Here is an 18,080-nt window from a genome sequence, read left to right on the forward strand (position 1 = left end):
AAGTTTATATTTTAAATATCAGCACTAAAATAAAAGTTTACATGCACAGTAGAGGGTGTTGCCTAATTTACTTTATACGTGAGTTTGTGGCCTATACTTGGCAACCTCAAACTCTATTCATTTTGGAACACAACATTTTGATTTTGATGTCTAGGGAGATCCTCAGCAGGCGCACATCTCCATCAATCAAAGGTCAGTCAGTATCAGTGTCTTTAGGAAAACGTCTGGTGCTTCTAAAGGGTACAGAGGCCGTCAATCACCCCATAAAAGGAGATCCTCCAAGATTAGAAACAAAACCCTTGGGTGCCTTTGAAACAACAGGCCAGGCATCAGTCGACAAGTTCCTCAGGGCTAGAAATCATGCATAAATTAATAATCATCAATTACACCCATTTCTCTAAACAACACAAGAATTACAATGTTCATAGTCTTAAATACAGAAGCGGTGTTAACACAACACTCAATGTGAGTGGCTTGTATAAAAAACCCGAAAGCATCCCACTTCCGCCATAAACAGCAATATCAGGGTGACACACATTAAATAAGAGGTACGAGGAGTAACCCCTAAAACTAAGCGTGAGAAGCCCTTTAGTGACCAGAAAAAGGTCAAAAGCTCACCAAATCAGATGTACATCAATCATCAGTCCAATGGTATTTGAAGTTATTTAAGTACAATTAGTGTTTCTGTATACAAACTAAGGGGAATGCAAGTCAGACAAAAACAAGTAACCTGGAAAGACAAAGCAATGTCCAACCTTAGTGTGACCCTCCAAGCAACTACGCAACAGACCTCACTAGTATCTCATCACTTGTTCTAACAAATGGATAAGGGTTACATGACCCAAAATTATTATCCAAACATATCAGTGTTACATCTAACTAAGGAACATACCCTTATTAAGAGTGGTAATGTACGTGTTGCCATATTTAGCAATGAATCTTATTTACATATTTTTCTGCTTGATTTTCTTATCCTCACTAGCATGTTATATGTCAACGTCGACCGATGCTTGGACTGCCGTTTTAGGGCACTTAAGGGTTTTGTTTCCATTAATTATGATGCCATGAAGTGTCCAATTAAATTAACCTATACAAACTTTTACCATGCAGTGATCTCTCCAAGACCAGAACGAGCTCACCCTACTTCCTCAAATTCTCGCTTTCAATTTTCAAGAGGATAAAAAAGATTTAGGTGATATCCCTATGTCCTTGTCCTCGCCTTGTCCTTCATGTGGGGGAATGAAGGTGTACACATAAGATGTGTACAAGAAAGACACTATACCTCTATTTCTCAAGGTGGAAAGCTTGTAAACTCGCCAAGAGGGATCAGGGAGACTCTTCAGCAGGCCAGTGACATGAAAACAGGGCTGGGGTACAATGGGTCAAAATATCCAGCTGGACTTGACATGTGACTGGTTGCTCATAAACCACCCAGATTTTTAGAGACATTTGTTTGTCAAAAATCTCTCCATGGAGACAAGACTACCTCTGGTGTGACAAAGGGAGGATTGCAATCATTTATTGTAGAACATATCCACAGATTTTGAGTATGAGTGGTGTGATCATGCTCACAGTGAAGGTGGTCTTTGTGGTCTCCACACTTGGATGCACAATTCCCGCACTTAGGCTCCCAGGGATTCCACTGTTCTGGAGCTTCTTCTGACTCCCCACCATGGTCTCCATGGAGTGGCTGCGGACCCTGATGGCTCGCTGTAGGGAAGAAACAAACACAAGGGAAGGAGCAGCTTTAGCACCACAATATGTACTCTAATTTACTGTCAATGCAGCAAGTGCATTCATTTATTCACATGTCTTAGTTTTACAGTAAATACTTCAGAAATAGGCAACTATAGGACCACTCACTAATGCAGTGGTGGTCAATGTTGGTCTACGAATGACGTAAAGTTGTTCACAATAAACATTTTCATTTCAAAACATTGCATTGTAAAATCATCTCATGTGGATATCATGAAAATTAGCATAGTGTGTTGGCCCTTATGGAACAACAGTGGACATCCCAGGTCAAGTCAAAAGGGAAAAACAATAGGGTTCAAAATAACCAAGAAAGCAAAACAACTGGTGTGATAAATAGCACAGTGATTGCCTCTAACTCTATGAAAAACATCAAACTCAGTTGTATTATAATACTGTGATTATAAGAAGCTGGAAATTAATTCAATATATTAATGATGTGAAGGTTTTCGCCATTTGTGAAATAAAACATTTGCTACGTTCAATGATTTTTTTTCTGTGAAACATTCGGAAATGAGTGGTGATTCATTGATCAATTGCTTAGTAGTGAATGCGTAGATGAATTTACAGATGAAAAAAAACCACCTAAGGGCATAAAGGTTATTTCATGTAGGCCATATCACATGACAGGTGGTAGAGTGTTGCTGAGGTTCAGGGAAGGCTACCATTGGCTCATTAGAAAACAGGTGGCAGAAAGATGGATATTTTCTCTGAGAAATTCATTGTGCCCGCATTGCACACAATCACAGTCATGCATGTGTTGGTGAATCACTTTGGCATATGTCAGGTGCCATTGCAGACAAGATGTGTCTTATGCATCAGCTAGCTCATTAGAGGTGGGCGGAATTTGCGGACTTTGAATCTGTGCAATCACGTGGAATTAAATAAAAACACCAGATTTGCAGCATTCCTTAATGGGGTGGAATAGGCATTTTGCACTACATTATAAGAATAAAATGGACCCTCACGTCCAGAAATTGATGCAAGGATGCTTTGTGCTTGAGAAAATATTGTGCAAGTAAAGGTGCCGAGTGGTAACTATGTTTATTTAAATGTAGAGCAGGAGTCTTTAAACTGGGGGGCAGCCCCCACCCCCCAGGGGACGTCAAGTGATCCAAGGAGGCGCTCCAGGCTCTGGCCAAAACAGGCATTATGGTGATAAAAGTGCTTTGTTTTAAGAGGAAAAAAATGAGCTGCACTAAACTACTCTGTAATGGGCCATCACTAAAATGTTTTGTCATTTATATCCTAGCTGGGAGTATGCGTCAAAAGGGAAAGGACTCCAAATATTCTTCAAAACTCCCACCCTCATTCCTAGTAATCACATAGTGGACACTTTTACGCATTTTTAAGGACTGCCTGACCAGAATATTAAGTTTTTGGCACTCATGTATGTGATTGCATTTTGAAAATGCTAACAGAACATTTCTTGGATGTTTAAATAAGTCTACACATATTTAAACATTGTTAACTTCATAGAATAATTGTGAAAAGTTCTGAGGGGGGCCCTGATGATTTTGTTTTTCACTGGGGGATATGGAATTAAAAAGTTTGAAAACCACCGATGTAGAAGGACTGCTCACAGCAGGAAGCTGGAGCAGTCCGCCTACATTCAGAAACTGCACCCCTTCCCGCCCTGACATACGTGCTAAACACAGCAGGAAGAGGGAGCAGTCCCTCTAGGTTTAAAAACCACTGCAGATTAAACATTCATCAGCCTGTTTAGATATTGCTTAATTGCATACCCCTTGGTGCCCTTACATACTCTGCAGTAATCACTTCCAAGTATATAAAGGCTCCCAGGGGTATTCATTGCAGTGCAGACATTTTGGTGCCCCTCCATACTGTGCATTGCAAAGGTTTATAAGCAGGGTGGGAAGAGGGAGCAGTCCTTCTGTATTTTGAATAATCACTCATCTGGGTCAAGAGAATATACCACTGCTTATGATAAAACCACTGTTTCCTGGTCTTATTGTGGGTATCGGCAGTCTCGTGACCAACTGCTTAGGCGTGGAAGAGTCCTGCTGAATCATACAAACTTGGGTATAGTGAAGAGAAGTCACTTTCTTTAAAACCTTCTCCACTGAATAATGTAGCAGGCCCAGAGCAAGATACCTCTCTGCTTTTGTGGAATGATATCTTTCATAACAAGGCTCAGGCAGAAAGGTTATGGATAAATAATGTATTACATTGTTCTCAAATTCATTCTCAACAGCTGGAGAAAATTGTTTTAGGAGGTAGCATATTTGGTTGAAATGCTTATTTCAAGAGTTTTCCAAAAGGTCCTTCCTCTTGAATAGTTTGTGCATGGAAAGTTTTGGGGTAATCCATCAAGGAGGGGAAGGAGAATGAGAAAAAAGTGAGTCCCAAAATGAAGACATCCCCATGTATTTTCTATAAACATCTTTAAGACAGGCTACAGCAAACACTGCTGAATGGAATTAGACCAAGCTCGCGGCAAGCTAGACTCTGTTCCACAGATAATGATTTTAGTGATATGGCGTAAATCTGTCCAGTAGGTTTTTTGAAAAAGTAAGGCTCAATTATAATTGTATGTCCCGATGGTTGGATCCACAAGTGTCGAGAGGAACCGTTTAGTACCTGGGTTGGAGACCCCTGTTGTAGCTTAGTTTTACAGTTTGCGTTTCATTCCCATTTTGATATACGTTTTATTACTGTCAGCAAGACTGCTTTTTAGTGATGGCTTTTAGATTTACACATTTTAACCATAGCTCTATTCTAAGAAAGCAAGGAACATGCTGCTCGTTTAATCAGCCTTTGCACCACATATAATCAGTACTCTTTGTCCAAGGCTGTGAAATGAGGCACACAATCACACAATATGCTAACTTGTGTTGCCAGGAGCCCGCTTCTATCTTCAAGACATAATATTACATCAGAACTGTGGTCCCAATGTGGCATGGGTTATTATTTAAGCTTCACGTTGACCCAAGGAGGGCAGAGGGCATTCTGGTCCTGACCTCCCTGAGACGCGTACTGCACAACAGGCACTTTTGCTGATACTGAACATCCAGCTTCCAGAAAGGATTGCCATCTACATGACAGACCGATTCCTGATATTCTATCCAAGTATGGGATAGGGTCAATCCCTTAAATCGGGCCAGGCAGAGGGTTGCAACCACTATGCTCTCAGACATAGACATAGGGTTAAGTATGAAACACTAGGACTTCTAGAACATCTAGAACCACATACATCATGGTGGAGTTGTTTATCTTTTTTACCCTGATCGTAATATTGATTACCTTGCTTTGTTTCACCCACTAATTATTGCAGCACATTTTATACCTTTATACTAGATTGTGATTGCTTTACTAAATACATCAAAAACGTGTGTTGTATGTTTGTGTCTCTCCTTGGCATGCATGAGTAACAGAGCAGAAGTGGTACGATCTGTTTCCACAGCTTCCATGAGGAGTCAAATTGTCAGGTAGCCATAATCACCACTTACCCCAGTGGGATCGGAGGCCTGGGTGAGGCACTGTGAGCTAACCATGAGTTAGGCCAACAGTTACTAACGATGTGGGTTGCACTCAGTCTCCCACACTTGGCAGTCCTGCCATCCTAAACATGCAGTCCTATTACCAAAGTAGGAACAGCATAACACATGAGTCTTGAGAGACTCTCACAGGAATGCCAGTTTAAAGATGGAGTGTTTTGTTTGGCCCAGGAGCTTTATTCCCCTTAGGCCATCTCACTCCTGTGGGAGCAAGCACTGGACTGCCAGCAACATGATTAAAATGTTGGTGGCAGTCATTACAGGATTCAGGGTCTTAGTCCCGTGTTGTGAAGTAAAAAAATGAAACTAGTATAAGGGGGCAGGGCATGGATACTGTGAGCGCCTGGGGCCCCAAAAAAAAAAAAGAAGAAAATGACAAAAAATGCTGCATTCCTGCGGGACTCCTGCAGGACTGGAAAAACAAACAAAATGGTGGCCGGTTAGCATTTATTATGTTTATGCACAAGAGAGCCCTGCTATTAGGTAATATCCCACATTCTGTAAACCCTCCTTTCTAATAAATGTACAGAACATCAGAACAATCTGGGAAAGAAGTAAATCAGAAAACAATGTTGGGAGAAATGTATTTTCAAAATAAATGTTAATCAATCAAATCTGGAAACGGTGAACTAGAAAAAGAACTGACTACGATACACAGCAGACAAAGAACAACTAGAAACACATTTTGGCACAGCATCTATTCTTCAACTCTTGGCAAGATATTGTGACAATTATTTGCAACTTTGGTAGTGAAAACCTCGCACAGTGGTCAGGGTGCCTTTTGCATTTCTATGAAACTACAGCTGAATAAATATCAGAGTAATTAGATTCCTTATAAACCGACTTACCGCCTCTGAAGAGAAGTGAATACTGTATTGTGAAATCATGGAGACAGTCCTTAATATTGTGTGCATTACCTTGGATAACAATTTGCTTACAAGAAATATTACTTTCTGCATACACTGAGAACTAAATTAGATTTCAATCGGGCTCCTTCACATGCATTGTTGGGCAAAATAAAAAAAATTCAAACATACATTTGGCCAACTACAGCCTTCATTTTGTTGATAATATTTTCAGGATATCTAAAGATTACAAAATTAGTCTTGTTTATTTTGGGAAAGTGGAAAAACAAACACAAACAGATCAAATACACCAAAGAACACTGTACGTGATTGGTTTGTTTCTAGACATTACATCAGCATTGATTTCCTTACTGTTCCCCTGGGCTTTTCAAATCTATCTTTCAGACTACTGCCTGTTTAATTTCTGCTTCCTAAATTCGATTCCGTCAAAATCTAATTATTTATTGTAGTTTTGTTGTCTCATCGTTCACTTCACAATCCAGCAAATTTATCAGAAATGCTAAAATTATCTGTCAGCTTTATGACTGCCAGCTGCACAGGTGCTCTTTGCAGAGTCACGAGTTCGATCACATAGTTTTCAATATTAGATTACTATTCTTCTAACATTTTATTAGGATCTAAATCGGTATCTTTTTAATTTGCTATATTCTCATGTTTAACCCTACGGATTCCCCTAATTGGTGTAAATGCAAATTTAGAACATGAGTTGACACTCATAAAGGAAGTAATTTACACATATAGGCCCATATTTATACTTTTTTAGCGCCGCATTTGCTTCATTTTTTTGACGCAAAAACGGCGCAAACCTACAAAATACAATTGTATTTTGTAGGTTTGCGCCGATTTTGTATTTTGTAGGTTTGCGCCGTTTTTTGCGTCAAAAAATGACGCAAATGCAGCGCTAAAAAAGTATAAATATGGGCCATAATTTCAATTTAGTTAGGGAACAGCCTTTGTGAGTCGGGCCCTAAATAATGGCATGCCAATGATTTCTATGCTGACACCCAATGTTGCCTGAGGGTCTAAAATGCACTTTTCACTTTCATTCTTCGAAGTGGCTGCCTTTTACAGCTCAAATATAAACACCATATGTATAACCCCCATTTTAAACAACTTCGACACATCTATAGGGTCAGTTCCCTTCTGAATTCCATAATTTACTCCCTGCTGCAATCGAAAGATGCTCCAACCAGATAAAGGGCCTATTTTGTCATTGAGGTTGTTAAAGGTATTTACTCCAGAGTGCCCTCCAGCTTGTCTGACGTCCATTGGCATTGATAACCCTCTGAACTCCAGGAAATAAGCATTCAAATTGCATCAGCAACATACACCTCCAGTCCTGACTTCAAGATCTGGAGCGCCTTCTTCGGTGAGTTGGCAAAGAGGACCTCTCACACAAACAAGTCCATCGAATGTAATGCATATTTTGCCTTACACAGATTTATTTTATGATATAGCAACTCATGTTTGCTTCTGGTTTGTCTCTCTTTCAGTTCTTCCTTCATCAATCACACGGTTTGATGCTCATCTACCCTATCTCCGGTGAAATGCCTAGAGGACAGGAGGTATTCTCTCCAATTTTGTAGCACACTAAGGTGGTGACTTTTATCCACATTCCAACCAGGTGTCTCCATTTATTTACTAACAGACTTTGGGGAAACTCAGGTCACTTAACCATCTTCATGATTATCAGCTTTATCTAGGCCAGATAGGCAGGCATTTCTGTTTGGTGCCAAGAATACACAAGATAGGAAAGAAACCTGATCCATCCATCCCAGGTCCAAAAACAGTTTTCTTAATGATGCAGGCTCAAATTCTCATGCCATACAAAACAAAAAAACAATCAGTGCTGCAATGTGTCTGCTTCTTTAATAGAAAATAATCATCTTGCTATTCCATAGGTCTAAAGAAGGGATATTGTACCCATAAAGTTTTGTAAAGTTCATTCATTTTGGGTTTCTTCACACTACGCTTGCCTGCACACGGCCAATGATTCTGCTGTGCTTAATGAGATAATTTTCACTCTATTTTCACACAGCCGAGCCAAAATTAACTCACCAAATATGATTCACACTACTTGCTTATCTGTGTGCTAATTAGATTTTCTCGAATGTTTCTAAATAAAATGGCATTGTGGCAGAGAAGAACAGTGAAGCCCTCACTTGGAAGGTGGTATGGGGGATGTGCCTGATTTCAGCAGTTGTCATATCGAGCCTCCTCATGATTCCCTATGTTACTTAGGAGTAGAGGAATCGCAAGGTTTCTTGGGGTGGCACCTTTGTCCTGTCCGCAATGGGAATACACCTTTCGAGAGGACCAGTCGTCCAAGAACTACTTGATCCCGCATATCCAAAGGTCCATCCTATACAAGGCATGGCTCTTGATGCTTTTTAGGGTCGAGCCGGCGTTACATGCGCTCGCGCATGCGTATCGCAGCGAGACGCTTTAGTTATTAGAAAAGGGGTCGGTGCCCTGTCGACATCACGTCAGTGTTTTTTATTGGTTCGTGGGCTTGCCTATTAAAATCCACTTGCTTTCATTAGTCGAAGGCATGCACACATCATGCCTTTTCCGGTGAATAGCCCTCCTCGAGCGCATCGACCAAGTACAGAAAAAATGCAAGGCTCGCTGTTTTCTGTTCGGCTCGTGGGCTACTTTTTCTCTATTTTACTAGCGCGATTTCGCTTGGCAGAAGTCGAGCGCTTTACACAGTTAATTGCACTTTTTCGGTTACGTACATAAATACACTTTTGCCGATAGGTGAAAAGTCAGGTTAGGAGTTTACAACGCTATCAGCTCTAAGGACGCAGAGGCCAATGACGTCACACTGTTTCCACCGGGCTGACCGGGCGGAAATGTCGTAATATGAGGTGGATGAGGCCACTTCCTTGACAGCAGCCTCACCCCTGCCGTACAGGCGGTCTCGGCAGCAATGCCCTGGAGATCGTAATCAGCCCCTAAGTCTAAAGGTGAAAATATTGACAGGGTGAACATGAGAAAAGAATTAGCCCGATGCAAGGCTGCAAAATTTTAATTTCCCTCGTTCTTAGCTTTTTTTCTGCCAAAACCAACACCTTAAGTGGGACCTCATCCAATTGCTATTTGGCTTTGAGTGGACTTCGTCAGAAGGTAAAAACTTTGAACAGGATGACCCTGTATCCGAACCCTGCTTTATTATGATTAGTCTGAAATCATTGCCAGGTCATCCACAAGCAGTGAGTTCTAGTTTATACTTTACTTTCTCATGGCACTTTTTGTCTCAAATCTTTAAACTTCTTAAAAACATATTGCCGGTAGTTGATTTTTGTCATCTTCATCTTTACATTTTTCCCTATTTTTATAAATTAGTTATGGGCTTTTTATTGTGTTGTGTTTTGACTTTCTAATTGTTTTGTTACTGGTGAATGCGTTACAGATTTTCCTAAATTAAACCTGTCTGCTTTGTGCCACAGCTACCAATGGGTTGATTCCAGGTTTAAATGATTGAAACTGTATTTTTCCTTGACAAGTTTGTGGTCTTATTCCTTGCGTTGGACTCCCATCCATCTCAACTACTAATCAATTTTTTTTTACAGTTGACAGTTAAAATCTTTACAAAGCACTACTGGACCAGCAGAGTATTTGGGTTCTTTAAATATAAGTCAGTAGCCTTAATTTGGGGGTATTCACTTAGAAGAGATAGAAATGGGTAGGTTTAATTGTCTTCTGAAAGTTAGAAAGTTGGGTTTTGCTCTAATAGTAATGCTTAATTGGAATTACAAATAAAGTACCGACGATGTCACAGACTTTTGAGGCTAATTATTTAGATGAAAGTGTATGAGTGAAGTGATGTAAAGAAGTAACATGCACATCAGCTGCAGTCTTATCAGCTTCCATGATAAAGTGTTCCGTAAGAATTATTGCAGGGTAGCGCTTGCTGTGCAGTGCAGTTGGGACCTTTTTCTCTGGATTAGCATGGGACATCTCCCAAGTACCTGGTAGGTTGCTTGCCCAGATCAATTCAATTCAATAGTTTATTCGGTCCGAATTTAGGCCATTTTTAAAAGTAAACATACATACATAGAAATAAAAACCATAAACCAATGTATAGTAAAAGAAAGGATAAAAAGGGGTCGTATAGCTAAAATATTTCCATAAATAGTTGAAAAAAGAAGAATACTCAGGGTGGTCTCCGGATCTTGCCCTGTACATAATGCTGGACACTAAAATAATACTAATCAATTATTAAAAAGATAAAAACTGTTCTAGAACCAATCTAATCGATTATTAAAAAGATAAAAACTGTTCTAAGACCAATCACTATATAAAATCAGACATTAAAACTCCAGAAAATAGCACAGATTAAAAAAAAAAAGAAAGTTAAGAGGTCGGGCCATAAGGAATGGTACCCATGATTGGTCAGTTCTATTAAATAGATTGGTCAGAATAGGATATAACTTAGCATTTATAAAATTATATAGTTGTGGTAACCCACTAAACAGCATACTTGGGGATACAATCTAATATCCATGATAGGTCTCGGTTTTCGTTAGAGTCCCAGACTAATATGATCGAATGCTGGTTTACTGGCTGCTAGACCGCTCTTCAACTGATGGATTGGGATCTGAAATAATCCTGCTGCGAATTTTCCATGCTGCTGCCAAATATTTGGAAACAGAGCACACTGTCAGTATGGAAGTATCATATTTACATATTCTGAGTACACTATTGCGAGATGGCGAGGGCAGTGTTCTGCACAGAGGGGTAATCCACTTCCCTCGAGGACATTTATACAGAGGGCAAAAAAATAGAACGTGTTCATAAGTTTCCTTACATAGGTGACAGTTTATACATTTGTCCGATGGAGAACTGTTAGTCGACCAGCCGGCCGTGAAACTGTTGACTGCCAATGTTCCGTACCTAAGTTGGAGTAATAAGGAGCGAGCGTGGGCTGGTATAGGGAGGTCCAGGAAGCTTTCAGACAGAGGAACATGCTTTACCAGCAGGAACTCTGCTGTCAGCCGACCTGAACTATTTGAGCCGAGGGATTCCTCATAGATCTTTTCCCAATAGTGGTCTTTGATCAGGCGTTTAGCATTGCCAGGAATCATCTCGGGATTCTCCCAATAATGGGATAGACTCAGTTTGGTCCATGCTGCTTTCATCTCCCTAAGCCACCGTACTTTTTCCCATCCATGACGAGGTGGCAGTAGTTCTTTAACTGCTGCCCTGTAGGGTTCGAGTTCATCCGTTTTCCATAGTCTGACCCAGTACAGGAGTGGTCTTAGATATGCTATGTCTTTGATACTGTGTAGACCCAGGTCCAGTCTGAGGGGGAGCATTGGTGTGCCCCTCCCCAGTCTGGCTATGTGTCTGAAGAAGTTATTTTCTTTGGTTTGAAGAGTATCCATTTGTCTGTGGGATCCCCAAAGTTCTGCTCCATACAGGGCCGCAGCACGGATTTGTACTTTGTATATTTCAGAGATGAGGATCAGAGGGGGGCTTGTTGCGGTGCTAGCTTTACGTCCTATTACTCCACATCTTTGGCTGATTGTTAATGCCCCTTTCCTTATAGCTGGATCCCAACCGCCCTTGTCAGATAGTCTGATGCCCAGATAATCATATTCCGTTACTCTCTCCACAAGGATTGAATCCATCTTTGTGTTTGCGCTGAGCTTCTTTTTCCTGGCGCTGTATATCATGAGTTTGGTTTTCTTAAGATTAATGTCTAACCAAAAGTCTCTGCAGTATGCACCGAACTGGTTGACCAGATTTTGTATTCCCATAGATGATTTAGACAGAAGAATAGTGTCGTCTGCATAGAGTAAGCAAGGGACTTTGGTTCCAGCCTGCATGGGGGAGTCATTTGTGCAATTTACTAAGTACTTGATACAGTTATTAATATATAAAAGAAAAAGAGTTGGGGCCAACACACACCCCTGTCTGACTCCTCTCTCGATAGCCACTGGTTCAGTAAGATCACCATTCTTGCCATTCCTAATTTGGGCATAGGTATTCTCATGTAGTCGGGCGATAAGTTTCAAAAGGCCATGCGGGACACCCATGTTGGCTAGTGTCAGCCATAACTGATTTCTAGGGACCAGATCAAACGCGGCTCTAAGATCGATAAAAACTACATAAAGGTTACCCCCTCCTACTTCTACAGTATTCCATTTTATTGTTAGAAATCTTAGTACTTGATCTATGGTACTGATTGCTGGTCTAAACCCTGCTTGTAAATCAGAAATGGCATTGTTTTCCAAAATCCATTCCTCTAGACAAGACAAAGTTTGCTTTGCAAACATTTTTTGGAAGTTGTCGAGTAAGGAGATTGGGCGATAGTTAGCAGGGTTAGAGGGGTTGCCTTTCTTAAAAATGGGAACTATCTCTGCTCCTAACCAGGAGCTCGGAACAGGTGCTCCTGCAGCTATCACATTAGAGATGAGGTTTAAATATGGAGCCCAAACATCTGGGTCAGTCTTGTAGAGATCACCTGGTATTTTGTCAAGGCCGGGGGCCTTTCCCCATTTAAGTGAGACAATCGCAGCCTTGGTTTCTGCCAGGGAAAATTCAATTTTGGGGGTCTCAGTAGTCATGATGTGGGTCAGTTCCCTGGCGGTGGCACCAATGGTCCCAAGATATAATCGGGAAAAATGATCGGTCCACTCTACAGGGAGTATTGAGGCGCCAGGCAAACAGTTAGGTTCATCGCTGGCATCAGCCACCAATTTCCAAAATTTAGAGGTGTCGTTTATTTTAGCAGATTCCAGAAGGGAGACCCATCTTGATTCGTCCCATTTCCTACGGGCTCTAGCTTGTTCCTGTTTATAGGCTTTCCTAGTTTCCCTTATAAAGTCTATCTGACCTCCTCTTAGAGCTCTCAGCAATTTGTGCTGTGCTTCTCTACATGCGGCGTTGAACCATCTTGCATTACATTTCTTTTTAGGTTCTCTCACCGACTCTTTGGTAAATAGATTTTTTAAGGAGTTAAAAAATTGTGTGTGGGCTGCTATAAGCCCACCACTATCTTCTGGAAATTGAGATATATGGTCCATATGATCTGCCAGCTGCCTATACGCCGTTGTCAAAATGGTTGTGTCAGTGTTCAGGGATTCCCATCTAACATTACGTCTATTGTTGGACAGTGCGAGCTGTTGTCCGTAGGTCTTGGGGCAAGAGACTTCAGGAAGGGGTAATAAGTTCCTAAGAGATAAAATCAGTGGTTCGTGGTCACTTTCCTCATGTTCTACAATGTTCATGTCGACCATATGGCCCCACAAGCGGATATCGAGCAAGATATAATCTATTTGGCTCTTCTGTGACCCGCGCCTAAATGTAGGGTGGAGATTAGGGTCCGAACGGGAGCGACCATTACAGGCCCGCAAGCCATGTTCCAGTGTAATGTCCATGACCTGGTGAGATAATCTATTAATTTTTGGTCTTTTTCTTGACACCAGCTGGGGAATACCCCAATAAGCGTCTTCATCTTTATATAATTCCTGGGCCAGCGAGTAGGGTTCAAAAGTGGCATTAAAATCTCCAGCAATGAGAATAAAATGAGAAGGTGATTTATAAGTAAGAAAACTATCCAAAATAGTCAGTGCGTCGGACTCATACTTGCTGCCCAGACTCCTATTGTAAATATTAATTATTAAAAATGGTTTCTCTCTAAGGGATGGTATTAATAAACCCATTAAATCAGGGCAGCCCAAGTCAATTATTTCAATCCGACATTTAAAAGAGCAACTGAGCCATATTAGCAGGCCGCCTGAGGGCCTCCCTGAATTTGTCTTAATTGCTGGGACCCAGTAGCTTTTATAGCCAATTCTATATTTGGGTTCCAGTGCCCATGTTTCTTGGAAAAGACATAGATTGTGTTCGTCTATAAATTTGCCCCATTCAGGGTTATTCATTTTGTTCTCCAAGCCTGCAATATTCCAACTAAGGATGGTAACTAGGCCGTCTATTTTGTCATGGGGAGCTTCAGCCACAGAGTTCTCTCTTGGAGATCGGGTACCGTGGGGAAATTTTATACCCTTTTCAATTGAATTTGGAATTCCTACTACGTTAATGCCCGGGGTGTTTCTTGCCCCATCTGAATCGGAGAGTAACCTGAACTGTTCGGATGCCTGGAGTGGGGGCGGGTCTCTGTGTTTGCTACAATCTGGTAAGTCTGTGACTAAGTTAATCTCAGTCACCATACGCTCCTTGTCTGCACCCCCGATAAGGATTTCAGAACTCTTGGGTGGATCTAACTGAGCAAGTGCGGGAATTGGGATAGGGTCACTAGTGTCGATGGTAAAAGTATGTTCAGCCGCATGATTGTTTTGCCCAACTTCATAAGTTTCAATTTTGCCCAGATCAGAAAAACACTGTTTAAGAAATAATTTTTGGAGGTTATTGGTGACCTATGTAATTATTGGTACTGCCCTAATAGAATAGTTTCTAACTGATGACTTGCATAGATACAATGAATGAACAACCAAATGAAAGTCTATTTCTCACTGGCCACATGAAGTGTCATGTAAATCCTGACCTGGAGACAAGGGAGTCTCACAGATATGATGAGGTGAATCTTAAAATCCATCAGCCCACTAAAATCCAACACTGTAGGGTTCAGAATTTATAAAGTGTGATAAATGACACCTATAAACAGTTTTACCTAAAAAATTAGCATGACATGCAGATTTTGATGCTTACCCTGCCAACGTCTGCGTACCCCGGTAAGTACGAAGTCATTTTCCCTTGTTACATTCCAGCAGATTAGACAGGGCTGTGGACCTTATAGCACCTAATAAGTACGGGGTGTGATAAAGTATGCACAACTCATAATTCTGAAGTCTATTAAAACACAGGTTTGTGCAGGTGGCAGAATTTTCTGCCTCCTTCTTGTAGGAAAGTCCTCTTTTTGGCCTTGGTCACCCCCAAACGTTTTGGACAGATACTGGTGGTTACTGACTCTGGGCTGTGCCCTGGGTACTGCTTACCAGTCCCAGGGCCAGTGCTCTGGGTAAAATGGATATTCAAATTAGGCTAATTATAATTGGGAGTATTAACCTACCTATACGTCCCTAGTATATGGTAGGGCATGTAGGTTTAGGGACTCCAGCATAGGTAGTGCACCCAATGGTGCACTGCCGAGGACCCAGTGTCATTTTAAAGACAGGTCTGCCTTGCTGGCTGCTTTTAAACTAAAGTTACATGCAAATTCGATTTTGGAATTAAAAGTTCTTCTAAAGTTTTAAACTACCTTATTTGTACATTTAAGTCACCTCTAAGGTATGCCCTAAGTGCGCTTAGGGCTGGGTGCTATGCAACTATAAGCAGGGACCTTATAACATTGTTTTATAAACCCTGGAGAGGTAAAATAGCCAAATGTATTTTTCCTTCACTGTAGTGAATGGGCTTCATAGGCTACAAAAGGGAGACTTTATTTTAATTAAAAGAGTCCTGATAGGAGCCAGATATTTCATGTTTAGTATCAAACTGATTGTTATAATAAATCCCACGACTTGCAATTGTTGGATTTAATATAACTAGTTCAGGGAAGAGTTTTAGAACTCTACCTGAAAGTTGCCAATTTCAGCTCTGTAGTGCCCTTCTCTGATTGGCCAGCCTCTGGCAGCCTGACCAGGCTGCATTGATGAGGTGTGAAGTGGCCTGGGCTGAAGACAATGAATGTGCTGGGGGAAGAGATCTGCCTCAGCAGATGGAGTAAAGAGGATGAGGGGGAGAGCAGCCAAACTGGACTTCAAAGGAGGGAAGAACATTTGGAGCAGCTCTGTACCTCCCCCGTTTCCTACAAACCCAGACAACCAGGTGCCTCTTGATTAGATTAGGAGAGGGCAGGAGAGGGTTGTGTTAAGGATTTTTAGCCACACCAGTGGTTGGGCTCAGCCATACCTAACCTCCAAAATTCAGTTTTAGCCATTTTGGATTTTTAAATAATGTTGCTCCCTAGGACTGATTTTTGCCACACTTTCCAGGAAGTGGTCATCCAAAAGGGTGCTGTCCTGCCTGTGATTAGACAGTTGGTCCCACCTGCTTCTCACCCCAGGAGCAAGGATAATTTTGGTTTAGCTGCACCCACACCTCAGACCCCTACAAGGAACAACATCAGAAGAAGAAGAACTGCCCTGCTGAACCCCTGACCTGCACCTGGACACTGCATTCTGAAGTACTACACCAGCTGCACACTTGGGCTTCACCACTAAAAGGACTTTGCCTGTCTTCAACTGATTCAAGAAGTGACTTCCTGCTTGCTACAGGTGAAAAATAGCTAACAAGAGTCCCCTGCATCAATACCTGAAGGAACTGACCAGCTGACCCGTGGCTAGTAGTCATTTTTGGATTTGAACCAGGTGCATTCTGGGAGTTGGAGTCCTAGCCCTCAAGGAGCAACTCAGAGCATCTGGAAACTTGGGGTGAGCTGTGGACTCCTAAAGGACTTTCGAAGACCTTCTGGAAGAAGATCAAGAAGTTTGGAGAGGTTTGGAGAACTTTTTGAAAAAAAAGCTCCATAAAGGGACCGACCCACTGTGGTGAGCCAAGCCAGCTTACCTCAACCGCGACCCGACCTGACTTGCAGGTTCATCCTGCTGAAAAGATTCTGCTTTGGGGCCCTGCACTGACCATGTATTTGGAATGGGCAGTGCAGGGGCCCCCATGGTAGCCCCATCATGCTTTCACTGTCTGCTTTGCGTGACAGGTGCACCCTCCCCACTGCAGTATTGCCGCCAGCTGAATTTTAAGCCGGCATCAATGTAGTGGGCTGTTTCCCTCTGGGCCAGCAGGTGGAAACTCTGTTTTTGCCCGCTGACCCAGCAGGAAACTCGTAACGGGGCCCGCGGAAAGGGGACTGCATTGGCGGTAACATGACCGCTGAAGTTTGGCAGGTGGCCTTTTCCATCCGCCAAACTCATAATGACCCCCTTTCTCTCCTAAGTTAGGCCTTGTTGCTTGTTGCCAAGCTACCATGGGCTGAGCTGGTGTTGAAACCTAACTGCACCTAGTGGGGGTTAGTGGCCTATTGTCAAGTGTAGGTACTTAACTGCCCTTACCAATCATCCACTTTCCAACACTTCTTAACCAGAAGCACAGTCTCACTGGTACGATGGATGGATAAGAGATAAAGGCAACACCATAGGCCACAGATCTCCGCCTTCTAATCAAGTGGCCTAAGTAATGCTACAGAATTAGAGGTGTCATCTAATCCCAGACACTCATTTTCAAAATGATTCATTTGTAAGTGTAAAGAAATCGCTGCACCACAGATGCTTCTTTTTCTTCTTTATTCTTCAGATAAGAAATACACATCCAACCCTGGCAGGTCTTATCAACAACTGCCTGCCTTACAATCTAATCATAACATTCCATTTTCCTCCCAGTTGCTAAGCAGCCCACTAAGATTCCTTTGAATAGAATACAACATATCTCCCTTCTTACAATAACAAAATTATCTAAAAACAAGAAAAAAACAATAAATAACATAAACTAACACAAGAAAACACGTAAACACAACTACTCTGTATAATAATCTTTCATACATTCTGGTTTCTTGAATACTCTCTGTGACCTTCTCACCCCTCTTGACTCCTCGACACCACGGCCACACCCAACCTGCTTCTTCCACTCAGCTACTTCCATTTCACTGCATCAGACAACATCAGCCATATTCCATCTTTTACCGTCGCTTAAAACCACACTATAACACTTCACTCCCCCAACCATTTTTGGTTCTGACCACTTTGACAAACCCTTCCTGCCACCATGCCATACTCTGGTTCGCACCCAGTCCCCAACTGCAACCACACATTCCTTCGGTTTTCCCAATACACGTTCGTCATACTTCTCTTGCACCCCCTCCACTCTGTAGGAAACCTATTATGGCCATTAGTCCAAATTGGTTATTGGATAAAGTGGAACGTTATCAAAAAGTAGACTTACAAAGTCTCAGAGAACATGT

At 41.8% G+C, this 18,080-nt stretch overlaps 1 protein-coding gene across 4 annotated transcripts in view; it reads right to left on the bottom strand.

Moving 5' to 3' along the window:
* RAP1GAP2 (RAP1 GTPase activating protein 2) overlaps positions 1–18,080 on the bottom strand; it is a 793,228-nt gene that overhangs the window by 33,494 nt on the left and 741,654 nt on the right. For all 4 annotated transcript variants that reach the window (XM_069227007.1, XM_069227008.1, XM_069227009.1 and 1 more), the window contains one exon: positions 1,573–1,710. In XM_069227007.1, the coding sequence (XP_069083108.1) occupies positions 1,573–1,710 (138 nt within the window). The remainder of the gene's footprint in view (positions 1–1,572; positions 1,711–18,080) is intronic.

The sequence above is a fragment of the Pleurodeles waltl genome, chromosome 3_2 (genome assembly GCF_031143425.1).
Source record: "Pleurodeles waltl isolate 20211129_DDA chromosome 3_2, aPleWal1.hap1.20221129, whole genome shotgun sequence".
In the NCBI taxonomy this organism is placed as follows: Eukaryota; Metazoa; Chordata; class Amphibia; order Caudata; family Salamandridae; genus Pleurodeles; species Pleurodeles waltl.